General features: G+C 42.0%; 1 protein-coding gene across 1 annotated transcript; it reads left to right on the top strand.

Annotated features, from left to right (window-relative positions):
* Positions 1 to 1821: 1821 nt before the first annotated feature.
* On the top strand, positions 1822 to 3728 carry LOC146623815 (zinc finger BED domain-containing protein 4-like). Its single transcript, XM_085364849.1, has 3 exons — positions 1822 to 2107; positions 2713 to 3057; positions 3301 to 3728. The coding sequence occupies exons 1-3, from the start codon at positions 1822 to 1824 to the stop codon at positions 3726 to 3728; spliced, it is 1059 nt and encodes a 352-aa protein (XP_085220975.1).
* The last annotated feature ends 11443 nt before the right edge of the window (positions 3729 to 15171 follow it).

The following is a 15171-nucleotide window of genomic DNA, read 5'->3' as shown; positions in this document are numbered from 1 at the left end:
TTCAACATACAGAGTGCTGTATGTTGAACTTTAGTGAGAATTCTTTTTTTGAACCATTTATAAATTTTAAATGGCAGCACATAATCACACCTGTGGTCCTCAGGGCTCAAAAATGACCCCGTTTGCTTTCACTGTTTATAAAGCAACAAGTATAAAATATCATCCATCTCTGTGTTTCAAGGTTTTATTCAACTTTATTCCAACTCATTGCCTGACAGTTTTCTATATTTTGGCATGGTAGGAACAGCAGGGCATGAGTCTGAGTGAAGGCAAACTTTCATGAGGACAAAGGCGTGTCCATATTTGACCCAAGTGCAGGAGGAAGCTCAGGTTTATTCCTTTGCACTGGTCCCATCATGGACAGCTTTCTTTCTGCAGTTGCAGGCCAAGAGGCATATACAGTAAACAAGCTGTTACAGGTGATTGTTTTCTTTTGGAAACCTGCAATGTTAGGGACAACTCACGTTTCCTGACTGCAGGACAGACGGTTTGCCATCGCACACTAGCATGTTCCATGTACAGCTGGACCTGCATCACATGCTGCCCATGTTTTTGTCTCAAAGTTCCTTGGTTTACTTGGATGTTCTGTTGGAGGGGACAGAGTCCTTTGAAGGGGACTTGGTGCTCATACAGTCACATCAATACCAGGATCTTACATCACAGCAGGAGAAACACCCACTTGTGTTTCAAGTCAAGTCAACACCAACACACACCATACACCTCAAATGGGAGCACGTTTGTGTCATGAACGATGATCATCTATTGTGTCTTTATCAAGAAATTATGTCCTTTTTGTGCTTCTATCATTAATCTTGTGTCACCTTTAAAACTTCTCTACCAGACTCAGGATGTCATAAACTGGCCGTAGCGACTCTACTGGATGCACGGCAGTAAGAATCAACACACCCACATATGCCTACAGCTAGAGCTGGGCGATATAACGATAACGATATGTATCGCGATATAACTTTTACTCGATAGAGAAATTAAACTATCGCGATAGACCTCGCCGCTCTTGTCCTCTTAAAAAAAAAAAAAGAAAAAAAAAAAAGTCAGCCAATCCAAATTAAGTAGCGCAGAGCCGAACCAATCACAGCCGCAGCGTCACGTCACGTGACTTGTTACGTACAGCACAAGTGCCAAGGCGCACGTGCGTATTTGTTTGCGAAGCAGCTAGCAGCTAACCGCCGTGTCGACTGGGTGATGGAGAAAACGAGTGCACCAAGTAGAGAAAAATCAACCGAGAGAACGGAAGAGAACACAGATGACGGCTCGAATGCCGAAGAGATTGTCGAAAGGAAGGGCCGGAAAAGTTCCGTAGTGTGGAGATATTTCGGCTATTTGAAGTCTGACAAAAAACAGAGTAGCACGCACTGTAAGTTGTGCCGACAGCATGTTCCCACCAAGACTGGAAATACAACTAACCTGTTTCATCACCTGAAGCAGTGCCACCCACAAGAGCACGCTCAATCTCTGACTGAAAGTGCTAATTTGTCATCAAAAACAACCGGGGGAATCCCTGCGAAGCAGCAACAGTCAATTGAGTCGGCTTTCTCCAGCGTCTTACCATATGACAAAAAAGCTAAGAGACATAGCGACATAACGAATGCCATAGCCTACTGTCTTGCTAAAGACATGCTACCAATAAACACGGTCGAAAATGAAGGATTCAAGCAGCTAATTAAGGTACTGGATCCTCGTTACCAACTCCCTGGACGTAAACATTTCTCTCAGATAGCGCTTCCAACGCTATATAGAGAGTGCCGTGAGGCTGTTGAGAAGGAGCTACAAACTGTATCGTTCTTCGCTACTACATCCGACATGTGGTCAAGTCGCACGTCAGAACCTTACCTTAGCCTTACTGCCCACTATATCGACCAAGACTGGAATCTGAAAAGCAAATGTCTTCAAGCTGCCTACCTTCCCGACGACCACACGGGTGAAGTAATTGCATTAGGACTGTCAGAAGCGCTTGCATCCTGGGGACTGAGTGAAGACAAACAAGTCTGCATCACAACCGATAGTGGGACAAATATAGTGAAGGCCACATCCCTGAATAACTGGACCCGGCTGCAGTGCTTCAGACATCGACTTCACTCAGCTATCGGTAAGTTGGGAAGCAGAATAAAATTAAAAATGCCTCTTTTAATTGTGTTTTTGAGCCCATGTAAACATATTAAAAGCTAGAGATCTAAATCACTTCAATGGTTATTGTTAAAAAATAAACATCAGAAAGAATATTCTTCATGTCAGCCTATTTATTTGAGGTAATAGTTGCTGTTGGCATGCATAATAGGCAAATATTCAGTCACTCTTCAGTGTAAATCAAGTTGACAAAATGTGCCAAATAAAATTTAGAATTTTGGGGTTCTATCAGGATCCCAATTGGCTAATACAGAACCTCAGCTCTTTTTCCTATAAAGAACATTAAATTATGATTCCACCAAATGGGGCAATTCAAGACAAAAAGAACAAGTGATGAAAACGTCAAACAATGATGTTGATAACACCAGCCTCTGTCACCTTTTTAAATATAAGAAAAAAAAATTTGGTCAGTCTGTCAGCAAAATTTAAAAAAGTAAAAGTACAATCATAGCAAGTAAATGTGTTTTCAGGGCAGTGAAATTTATTTGTGACTGGAAAAAAAAAATCAAAAATCTTAAATTAAATTCTGAGGTTAATATGTGCTATTATTTACCTTTTTATCCACAGAAAAAGCCGGCAAAGACAAGAGGATGGAGCGAGCTGTGGCCGTGTGTAAGAGAGTGGTGGCCACCTTCAGTTTCTCTTGGAAGAAGAAAAGGGAATTGGCTGCTGCTCAGGAGGAGCTTCACCTACCCCAGCACAAGTTAGTGACAGAGTCGCCCACCAGGTGGGGCTCACGCCAAAAAATGGTTGGGAGGGTTCTGGAGCAACATAAAGCTATCTCTCAGGTCCTCAGTGCAGATAAGAAGACCAGGCACTTGGTTCCTTCCTGGCAAGATCTAGATGTTCTGGAGTCTGTGCATGTGGCCCTGAACCCACTACTGGAATTCACAGATTCACTTTCTGGAGAGTGTTACGTGAGTGTGTCCTACCTCAAGCCGATGCTTCACCTTTTCAGAACACAGATTCTGAAACCATCTGAGGATGAAACACAACTTACAAAAGACCTTAAGATGACAGTCATGACATACCTTGATGAAAAGTACAATGACCAGATTACAAATGAACTGCTTGATGTTGCAACCCTGCTAGATCCGCGCTTCAAAGTACAATACATTAATGCAGAACACGTTGATGCCATCAAAATGAGAGCAGTGTATGAGATGTTGGGGCAAATTGAGCACCCATCCACTTCAGCTGGAACGGAGGAAACAGAAGATGGTGGAGCTGCTGCAGTACTACCAACCCAGAAGAAACAGAGAAAGTCACTGGGCAGTTTCTTTAAGAAATCCCACCCCACCAGCACAGGGCTCACTGAGAAAGAGACAGTTGAAAAGGAGCTTGAAAAGTACTTGCTGGCACCTGATGCAGACAGTGAAATGGACCCACTTGAGTGGTGGAAAATCAACGACAGAAGCTTCCCAAGAGTTAGCTGCCTGGCAAAGCGCTACCTGTGCATCCCCGCAACCAGCAGCCCCTCTGAGAGGGTATTTAGTACAGGGGGTAATATTGTGACTTGCCACAGGGCCGCTTTAAAGCCTGAAGCAGTGGATAGACTTGTCTTCCTGTCCCACAACCTGTAGGCTTTTTTCAGACTAAAGTTTATATATATATATATGTGTGTGTGTGTGTGTGTGTGTGTGTGTGTGTGTGTGTGTGTGTGTGTGTGTGTGTGTGTGTTGCACCTTGGATGTGTACCTAGGATTTAAAGAATGTTCTGTTAGCATCTTTATTTTAAAACTGTTGGAAAAGCTCAGCTATACAACAAGGAGAGTGAGAATTTCCTTTTAGTTCTCAGTTCATTTGATATTGACAAAAGTTAGTCAATTTTGTCTGTTCTTCTGTAAAAAAAACTAAGATTTATTTTTAGAATTAATATTTTGTTTCTAAGTGGAAGTGACAATTTAGTAGTCTGTTTTGTTTGTTCTATTTTCAAACTTAAACGCTTTAGTGGCTGCTTTTTGTTTAGTTTGCAATATTTGCCTTTATTTATTTGAAACTGAAGTCTCATTTTCCTTAAGTACATCTGCCCTGTTTAACTTATTATGGGAAATAAATATTTAAATCAAAACAAGCGGCTGATTATTTCACATTTTACTTGTGAGCAACGGCACATTTAAATCTTACAAATTTAGTTATTTGGCTTATATCGTGATAGATATCGTTATCGCCTGAAATGAAAAAAACATATCGTGATATGGAAAAATCTCATATCGCCCAGCTCTACCTACAGCTGCATTCGGTCCATTTTTCTTCCTCTCTCGTTGTCCCTCCTTGTTCGTCATCGAGTTGGCTGTAGAGCAGGTCATCTGCTAATTGGATGGTTGTTGGTTCAATCTCTGTGTGCTCTAGTCTGGAGTTCTTACCAAGGTGTCATTGGGCAAGTTACTGAACCCCAACTTGGTCTCTGATGCATCCATTGGCACGTGAACGTTAAAAAGCAGAATACAAGCAGAATACACTGTGTATAATGCTTTCAGTACTCGAGTAGAAAAGCCACTGAAGGAGTATGGGACCTGGCACATGTGCTTGGACTGTGGTAGATCATCTTTCTCTGAGGCACATGAGAGAGTCATGCATTGTCTGTCACTGGGAAGGTTAGAAGACCAGATCAGTGTTTCCTCACGTTACTGCAAATATTCCTCTGTCTCAGCTGATTCCTCTTTCCTGCTTGATTCTTTGTCTTCATCATAATTGAAATGGATGATGTGTAGTCCTCTGACACATCTTCTATTTCAGTTTCACATTCTGAAAATTCAAGAAACTTCAAGAAGCCCAGTCACTTTCTCTCCAAGCTCCTCAGACTACCATGTCCTGGATGCCTGAGAACCTACTTGAACATAGTTCAGATTCTTCATCACTTTCCTTCACTTCATAGCCTTCTTCCACTTCTGCAGGTGGCTGATGTGCTTTTTCAGAGAAAGGGTAGCATGTGCTCTAAATATTGACAATATTTTCTATATCTTCTAACCCTGGATCTTCCTGAACATTGATTCTCCCTCCTCATTATACTAGAGGACAATATGTGCTTTGTCCTACTGGTCATTGCTTTGCACAACATGGTAAAAAAAAGTATGCTCATCAAAGTATGCAAATCTCCAGTGCAATGGAGGCTTTTGAGCATACTTTCTGTGTATGTATTATTGTAGAGTCTACCTTACAATACGAAACACTTTGATGCGACTGTTGTTGTGATTTGGTGCTGTATAAATAAAATTTCATTGAATATAGAGCACCTGCCTCCTCATTGTGCTGCCTGTTGTGGTTGTTATGACCAGTGCTTGACCCCACACATCAGTGATCCAAGATCAAAGATGTTTGAAAGCAGTATGGTGTGAAAATACGGCTCTTTGCAACACTTTGTACTTTGGGGTCATTTTTGTCCTACAAGGACCACCAATGTTATAAAATTCAATAAAAACCACATAAATAAATCAAATTACTTAAAACTTATTCCAATCATTCATAGTATAGTAATGAATAACTTCTGTTATTTTCAGACCATTTGATGAATAAAAAACACATTTTTGATAGCAAAAGATTTCTTTAGAGGACAAAAATGACCCGTGGACATCACAAGGGCTAGAACAATACATGCGTCGCTGGAACTTGAAAATTCAACACTGAAAAGAAAAAAACGACGAAGAAGCAAAGAAGTTATCGACATCTTAGCTAAGATCGTGCCACATTGGGCTTCTTCACTTCTTCACTCGGCAACGCTGTGGACACCCACCATCGCCTTGTGAAAAAAGAAGCGGGCAATCCTCAACAAATAATAGTTCAGTTCACCACTACAGAGACACTTTCTGGAAATCTGACCAAGAATTCCTGGAGGAGGAGGCATCTAGCTCCTTGCACACCCAGGAAGATTTCTCCAAACTAGACTGGGAGGAAAGAGCTGCATTTTGGCCCAAAATGGAGCAAGCCAGAGCTGAAGGGAAGAACGTCTACTACCGAGGGCACGCCGGTTACATCAGCGGAGTTCGGGTATTCCCTGGGTGACTGTCCAGCTATTCACACATTACTCTATGAGTACAATGTGTTTTGCTAACAATACTAAATAAGTTACTTTCTTCAACCAAACTTTAAGAATGCCAAAAGTTTTAAAAAGGCAGGCTCAATACTTACTGTTTATATTACCTATTTGGTACTTTACTATAATAATTTTTATTAGAGGTCATTTGCACTTTGTGAATTCAATTTTAAGGGATTCAGTGTTCCCAGTTTTATAGAGTACTACTATTTATATTTGTCACAGTACTAACAAATCAGCTGGTGTAGCCTTACTATTTAAAAACGTTCATAATAAAATTGATACTCATAGGAAAGGCAATCTGGACATTGGCTAATTTTTGTACTCAAAGTGGATAATAGCTTTCTGATTTTATGTAATGCTTATGGTTACAACAATGTTGCTCAGAACAAACTTTTATTAACTGAAATAGCCAATCACCTAAAAGAACTATCTCACAAATACTCCACAAACAATCTTATATTAGGAGGAGATTTCAATATGGTTTATGACAAATGGCTTGATAGATCACACTCTAAATTCCAATCCCATCATATAAGTTCATTTTTACACAACTTCTGTTTAGAGTTAAGCCTAATAGATCCTTGGAGATTAGCTAACCCACTTGTTCAGTCCTTTTCATGGTTCAAGCCTAATGGCTTGGCTAAATCTCGTATCTGATTTCTGAATAATGCAGAATAATGTAGATGTGGGTGTCTCAGCTGTGTCTTTTTACATTTTGTGTGGTTTGAATAAATAAAAGAATAGTTATATAATAAACATATATAAATAAAAATAAATTTTTTACATCAGTAGTTCATTTTGTGCATAATTTTCTATTGTTGTTGATAATAAATTAATTAAAGCAATAAAACAACCTGAAGAGCCACTTGGGAGCTGAAAGAGCCGGCTCTTTTTAGTGAGTCGAGCCGAAAGAACCGGTTCTCTAAAAAGAGCCAGAATTTTGGTACCTGGTCAAACGAACAGTTATTTTTATAACTTCTGTTCCCTGAAGGAGAGGAATGAGGTACAACACATGACCTCTGGTGCCGTATGCCAGTGAGATAGCTTCCATAATCGAGTGGGACAGCCTCTGTTTAGACAGAGCTCTACCTCTATTTGGATTAGTGAAGCAGACAAACAGATGGTCCCATAAATACACACTCTGAGTGCACTCAATGTAGGTGCGTAGTACACGCACTGGACAAAGAGAATGCATCCTCCTCTGCTCCTCAGATGCAAAAGGAGGGGAGCAAAAGCTCAGCAAGTCAAACTCCATTGAGCTATAAGATGCAGGCATGAAAATAGGCAGCATTTGGACGCAATACGACCTTGTGGCCATGATGAGAGAACTGCGTGCAGGAGGGATGCACAGACAGCACATGAAGGTCACCCACTCACTTTGCCGAAGCCAAAGCAAGATGTAATGCAGTCTTATATGAAATAAATTTCATATCCACAGACTCAGTGGGTTCAAACGGGTGGCTACAAAGGGCCTCCAGCACCAAAGACAAGCACCAAGCAGGGACAATCGACTTAAGCACGGGTCTCTGCCGGTGAACACCTTTCAGAAAACGTATGGCAAGGGGATGTGCACCTGGTGTCACCCCGTCAAAGCCAATATGACAAGCAGATCTAGCTGCTAAAGAAACCTTAATTGTCGAAAATGAAAGGCCCTTATCCAGCAGCTCCTGCAGGAATGTCAAAACATCCACAATAGAGCACTGAAATGGGAGAGTGTGGTAGTCCTGGCACCATTGCTCGAAGGCTCGCCATTTGCAAGCGTACAAGCCTCTAGTAGATGAGGCCCTAGTGCTCTGAATTGTCGCTATCACACTAGGTGGCAAACCTGTAGCAATCAAGTTTAACCTCTCAGCAGGTAAGCATGAAGGCGCCACAGATCTGGGTGCGGATGAACCACTTCTCCTCCTGCCTGAGAGAGGAGGTCCCTGTGGAGAGGAAGCTGCCAAGGACTGGCTGCTAGCAGGCTGATTATCTCGGCATACCACAATCTTGTGGGCCACCAAGGGGCCACTAGAATCAGAGAGAGAGACTGCCGACGCACTCTCTCTAGAACTGGAGATATGCATCGTGGTCGATTATGGAGAAGAACAGGGGGCAGTGAGTATTTACCCTGGAAGCTTACCCTGATTACCCTGAAAATCTGAGCCACTATTAAAGGGTGTAACCTCCATTCTCTCACCAGAGGACCCCCCCAGGAAAGAAGGTCCAGCCCCAGGTTCAGGTGGCCCTGGACATGGTTGGCTCATAGAGACAGAAAAAGAACACTGCACCATAACAGCAGAGAGCGAGACAGCTTCAACAGAGGAAGAGAGCGTGTTCCTCCCTGCCTGTTTATCTAAGACACCACTGTTGAATTGTCCGTCCTGACTAAGACATGCTAGCCCTCCAGGACTGGGTGGAAATGTTTTAGAGCTAAGAACACTGCTAACAGCTCTAAGTGGTTGATGTGCAGCTCGTGCTGGGCTGTGGACCAGATCCCTCTCACTGATGCACAGCGCTCCCCACCTTCTTAGGGAAGCATCTGTGGACACCACCTTAGGAAAAAACGCCCTCCAAATCCGAGAGCCCTGATGCAGCAGCCTCCCTCCAAGGCTAGCACGCAAGACGCGGTTACCCTCAGCCTCCTCTGGAGGTGACGCGATGCACACAGATGGTGAGAGAGAGTCCAGCGTTGAAACGGTCTCATTTTTAACAGTCCAAGTGGCAATACGACTGTCATAGATGCAATCATGCCCAACAACCATAATATCGTCTGGAAACGTAGTCTGCATCCCAGCTGAAACTGAGCGAGGTAGTGATGAAATGCGGCCACTCTGTGCTCCGACAAATATGCGCGGCTGGAAAGCGAGCATATTTCCAAAGCGAGGAAAGAAATCTGCCGACTCGGGATTAGCGAGCTCTTTCGAAAGTTCACAGAGAACCCCAGTGTCTGAATGTGTGACAGAACCAGTGACAGCTGTGTCTCTGCCTGCTCTCTGGAGTAAGCTATGAGAGCCCAGTCGTCTAGGTAGGCTAAGATGCGGATGCGTCTCTCTCTGAGGGGCGCTAGCGCTGCTTCGGCACATTTCGCAAAGGTGCGAGGAGCGAGCGATAACCCAAACGGCAGCAACCGGTATTTGTAGGCTACGCCCTCGAATGCAAACCTCAGAAACTGCCTGTGTTTCAGGTTGTTGCAAACCAATCTCCCGGGCCAACTGCATTCAAGAGCTGTCGAGGGTTAGCATCTTGAACTTGTACGTTCTTAGATACGTGTTCAAGACTCGCAGGTCTAGGATAGGACGAAGCCCTCCCCCTTTTTTCGGAACAACAAAATAACGGTTGTACCAACCTTTGTCTGAATCCGAAGCAGGGACCACTCCACTATTGCTCTTTTCTGCAATAGCGCCTTTATTTCCTCTCTGATTATCATGGCTGCCTCGGGGCTGACAGTCGTGTTTACGACTCTCTGGAAACGAGGTGGCTTGACCCGGAACTGCAACCGGTAACTTATGGCAATGGTTCGCAACAGAGGGGTAAAAGCAGTGTCTCCCTGCCGCTGGACCCCTTCTCCACTCGAAACCACAGCTAGGAGGGCTGAGGTCCAACTTTCAACACATTTCTCTTCTGGGACACCTACTGTACCTCTGTACCAAGTTTCATCCAGATCTACTGTAATATTACTCAGAAATTACAAGAAACTTGTATTCAATTCAATACAGTCAATACAATTATGTCAATTTCAAAAATTCATTAAAAATCGTCCTTAGTAGTTGAGGTCCAAATTTCAACACATCCCTCCTCTGGGACACCTACTGTACCTGTGTGCCAGGTTTCATCCAGATTTACTGTAAAATTCCTCAAAGATTAAAGGTCATTGGTATTCAATGCAATACAGCCAATACAATTATGTCAATTTCCAAAATGCATTAAAAATCTTCCTTAATAGTTGAGGTCCAACTTTCAAGACATTCTTCCTCTGGGAAACCTGCTGTACCTGTGGGCCAGGTTTCAGCCAGATTTACTGTAATATTCTTCAGAAATTCAAGGAAACTTGTGTTCAGTTCAATACAGCCAATACAATAGAATTATGTCTATTTAAAAAAATCATTAAAAATCGTCCTGAATAGTTGAGGTTCAACTTTCAACACATTCCTCCTCTGGGACACCTACTGTACCTGTGGGCCAGGTTTCATCTCAATCCGCTGCATCAATAATTGTTTAATATTGATGGATCAAAAGTGCTGCGGAGAGATTCATGACAGGGACTATAAAGAGACAGCATATTTGCTTGTCTTCACTGACTCGCTTTGAAATCCAGATTTTAATTTTGGAATATTAGGTGTACTTGTGGTTCCTATAGAATTTTAAGGTTCAACGGGAATCAGAGTCTTCATCTCTCAGGCCTCTCTTCTGTGGATGCAGCTCACATCATTCTGTACAATACGATAATTTTTAATTCTACAACTGTTTATAACCTGCATAGTTCACATTTCTGTATAGCTGTATATCTCATATTTCTGTATAGTTTTTCATATTTATATCCTTTTCATCACCTGTACATAGCTTTTACTCACTACAGCCTGTACATACTTATAATTATAGCATATTCATAACATACTTCATACCGTGTACATTGTAACATACCATAATAGACCAATTTCTGTAATATACTTACATACCTATATTATTGCTAATATATATTGTAATATATCTATATCATGGCTAAAGCACTTCTTGATGGATGCAAACTGCATTTCGTTGCCTTGTACCTGTGACATGTGCAAATGACAATAAAGTTGAATTCTATTCTATATTAATTCAGAAGACAAACACCCGTCTCTGCTTTTGAGATTAGCATTAAAACCCTCAGTTTTGACTAATAATACAGTTATAGTGGATCAGGTGACCCTGAATCTTCCCTTATTTGTGCTGCAATAAGCCTAGGCTCTTGCAGGCTTCCCATCATGTATGAATTTTTTCCTTCTTTGCTCGTTCTGTGTTTATACACCTCTCTGCATTTAATCATTTGTTAGTATGTATCTCTTGCACAGTGTATATGTTGTCCTGTCTCCTTTTCATCAACCTCAGCCAGTCACAGTAGATGGCTGTCTCTCCTTGAGCCTTTTTCTGCCAGATGTTTCTACCTCTTCAAATTGAGTTTTTCCTTCCCACTCACACTAAATTTTAGCTCATATGGGGTACTTAAATTGTTGGGGTTTCCTTTGTATTATTGTTGTGTTTTTACCCAGCAACATAAAGTGTCTTTAGGTGACTGTTGTTGCGATTTGGTGCTGTATGAATAGAATAGAATCGAATAGAATAATGTACTTCAGACCGGGAGATTGGCAAAATGAATAAATAGGATGACGATTAGGGGAATTGGAGACAGCTGTGTAACACAGCAGGGATACATTGGGAATAAGAAGACAGTGGAAGTAAGACTCAACACAAGAAAGAGACAAGAGGCAACCAAACTAAAACACAGACTAAGACACACGAGCTTGACACAGACAAAACCATAAACAGACATGAAGACAAGACTGGCTTTAACACTAGAGTGTTTTCACAAGTGTTCCATCCACTTGTGGAACGCCGAAGAAGAACTACACTTAAAAGCAATATGGAACTGAAAACAAAAGAATACATAATGTAAACATATCATCAAATAATCCAGGACTCACAAACAATGATATGATGAACAGAACTATAAAGAACAAAACTGAGAAATGCTTGGTAAACTGACCAAGAACTATGTCATCATGTCATTTTTTAATATCATAGTTAATGTGTCCTGATTTGTAGATAGTGCCATTTTACAAATACCAGGAAATCCAACTGTGTGACAAGCCGGAGTTGTTTGCCTACACACCCACTGACTATAAAAAGGGTCCAGGACTCTTCAAGCTGGGATACAGGCATCAAAGAAAAAGGTTTAAACAGATAGAAAGTCATCAAAAAGGCATTGCCTGTTGTTGCTGCTGCTGTCAGACTTTTTAATTCATCCACTTGTGTTAGACACATATTGAACAGGAATAAACATGACTCACTGCACTCTCTCACTTTGTATGCCACAATGTTTGCTTAGACACCTGTATGCTTATATTGTTTATTATATCCCAGAAACATTAATGTTAAAACTTGTGTTCCTATGTCTATATATAAGTTTATTTTCATATCTCTATATTAATCTATTTATAGCTCCATTCCCTCACTTCATTGTATACAATTGCTTTGTTCCTGCATGAGTGCTATTTAAAGTGGTTTCACACACAGTGCCTCCAGATGAATACAGAGTACTTTTGGACAGCAGAGGCTGGAGAATGGTATTGCTCTCTGTGTGAAAAATAACTACTTATTTGAAATGAAGATGAATGTATGTTGTCAAGGCAAAAAAAAAATTTTCTTTTAAACAGTACATTGCATAATGAGAGTTGGCAGTTCGTCTTGTAATTGGAAGGTTGCCGGTTTGAGCCCCGGCTCCCACAGTCTCTGTCGTTGTGTCCTTGGGCAAGACACTTCACCTACTGCCTACTGGTGTTGGCCTCAGGGGCCGATGGCGCGATATGGCAGCATTGCTTCTGTCAGTCTGCCCCGGGGCAGCTGTGGCTACAACTGTAGTTTGCCTCCACCCGTGTGTGAATGAATAGTGGAATTGTAAAGTGCTTTGAGGGTCTCAAAAAGCGCTATATAAATGGAATCCATTATTATTATTATTATAAGATTAGGGAAACCTGCAGTCAGCTGAGACTGAAGAAGTCACTTGGATGAGTGACGAAACTTTTCTCCCATTGAAAACGCTACGTCCAGATGAACAGAATCAACCTGGATGATTGAGCATGCATCAAGACATTCTCCGTGTTGTTTCTGAATTCTTTGTCTCCTTATGAATAATGTATATAATTTTGAATAATTTCATGTAAATTTAAGTCTTATTAATAGAAACTGAGGAAAGAATGTATGTCATGGTCCCTGTGCCCCGCTGGTCGATCCTCTATTGGGCAATATGTTTGTGGTTTGCTTGCTCTCTCTCACTCTCTCTCTCGCCGCAGCAACGCTCATTGCGGGCTCCCGCTGCTGGCCCACACACCTGCTCATCACCGCACCGGCCGCTGATCCCAGCTGATTACTGCACTACTTAGATGGCGAGTCTGCACTAGTCTTCGCTGGATCGTTGAGCTATCAACGTCAGTTAAACTTGTGTATCTGCCAACCTGTATCTTCAGAGCCTTTTGTAATTATCCCGCTAACCCAACATTTTGTGTTTAGATCGTTTTTTTGGAACCGGATTCTGAGAGGAGTGACTGAGGAGGAACTTTTGTACAGAAAGTGTGGAGCACCCTTCCCCCTAACCCTGTTTCCCACGGACCCTGGCGACCCGGACCCGTTTCCCCTGCACGTTGTATATAGCCACTTGGTGATTGTGTTCACTGTGAATAAACGCACTGTTCTTCGCTTAAAGGAATACCCTGGCCTACGCCTGAGTCTCTTTCGGAAACCTTATCAATGTAATTTGTTTTTACACGTCTTGATACTTGGATATGGGGATTAATAGGTAGTTATTTATATATTTTCATTATGTTCTGTATTTCAAACTGTAAATTAAGCTTGTTTGGTTATATTTTTTTATTGCATTCTTGTAACATTTAATACATTTTTGATAACATAAAAATATATCTGAAAGATACCTGCATTTTTCAATACAAAATTCACAGATATTTTCAAAATTGATTTGGCATGCAGTGTTACATTGGTAAAGTATAATATATTGCATTAGAAACTTTCACAGGATCAGTACTGGACTATATCAATTTCTGTATTGCAAATGTGACTGTGGACAAAAGCATTCGGGTTTTCCCAAACCAAAAACCCTGGATGACCAGTGAGGTCTGCACACTCCTCAAAGACCACAATGCCGACTTTAGGTCTGTTGACAGAGCTCTGTACAGGTCTGCTCGAGCTGACCTGAAAAGGGGTCCCACCTGTCCAGCAACAACACACAAGAGGTGTGGCAGGGAATAATAGACATCATAAACCACAGAGGCAGAACTGTGAAAACAGAAAACCTGAGTGTGCAGCTAGCAGAGGAAATAAAAAGCTTCTTCGCCCGCTTTGAAACACCACAACAGCAGCATTCATCTGCCTCAGCCCTGCTCTCATCCTCATCCTCACCTGGTTCCTGCACCACTCCATTCACTGTAACGGAGCACGATGTCAGATGTGTGTTCCTAGCAGTGAACCCCAGGAAGACGGCCGGTCCAGACGGAATATGTGGTAAATTGCTAAGACCATGTCTCCACCAACTCACCCTCATCTTCACCAGAATCTTCAATCTCTCACTGGATGAAGCAGCCATCCCATCCTGTCTAAAATCAGCCACAATCATCCCAGTGCCAAAGAAGTCTCCCATCACCAGCCTGAACTATTATTGCCCTGTGGCCCTCACACCGGTAATCATGAAATGCTTTGAGAGACTAGTCCTTCAGCACACCAAGGATTACCTCCCCCCAGAATTCGACCCCCACCAGTTTGCAAACAGATTCACAGAAGATGCCATCACCCTCCACTCGGTGCTGAGTCACCTAGAACAGCGGCAGAGCTACGCCAGAATGCTCTTCATGGACTACAGCTCAGCCTTTAATGCAATCATCCCAAATATCCTCTGCTGACCTTCCACCACTCGCCCATTGAGAGTCTACTAACTTACTGCATCACAGTATGGCATGGCAGCTGCACTAAGGCGGATAGAGCCACCCCCCCAGCATGTTTGCAATGAGTAGGAGATGCTCTGTATCTCACTGTACAACTGTATAGTGACAAAGGTATTCGATTCTTTTCTAAAAATTGCTATAAACAGAGGAACCCAAACTGATGAAAAGTGGCGAATATTTTTTTTTCAAATGACTATTTTTAGTGGATTTTTGATATAGAAGCAGAATGACAGAATGTTAAAAGTGTCATGATCCTGGGTCCTTTTGACCCAGCATTTTGTGTTTTCTCTTCGCGATTTTGGT

This window comes from Diplotaxodon limnothrissa, linkage group LG10 (assembly GCF_057381915.1).
Source record: "Diplotaxodon limnothrissa isolate DT_005_m linkage group LG10, D_limnothrissa_male_GT1.1, whole genome shotgun sequence".
NCBI lineage: Eukaryota > Metazoa > Chordata > Actinopteri > Cichliformes > Cichlidae > Diplotaxodon > Diplotaxodon limnothrissa.
Note: the sequence above shows the minus strand (reverse complement) of the source record. Positions and strands in the feature narration are given on the sequence as shown.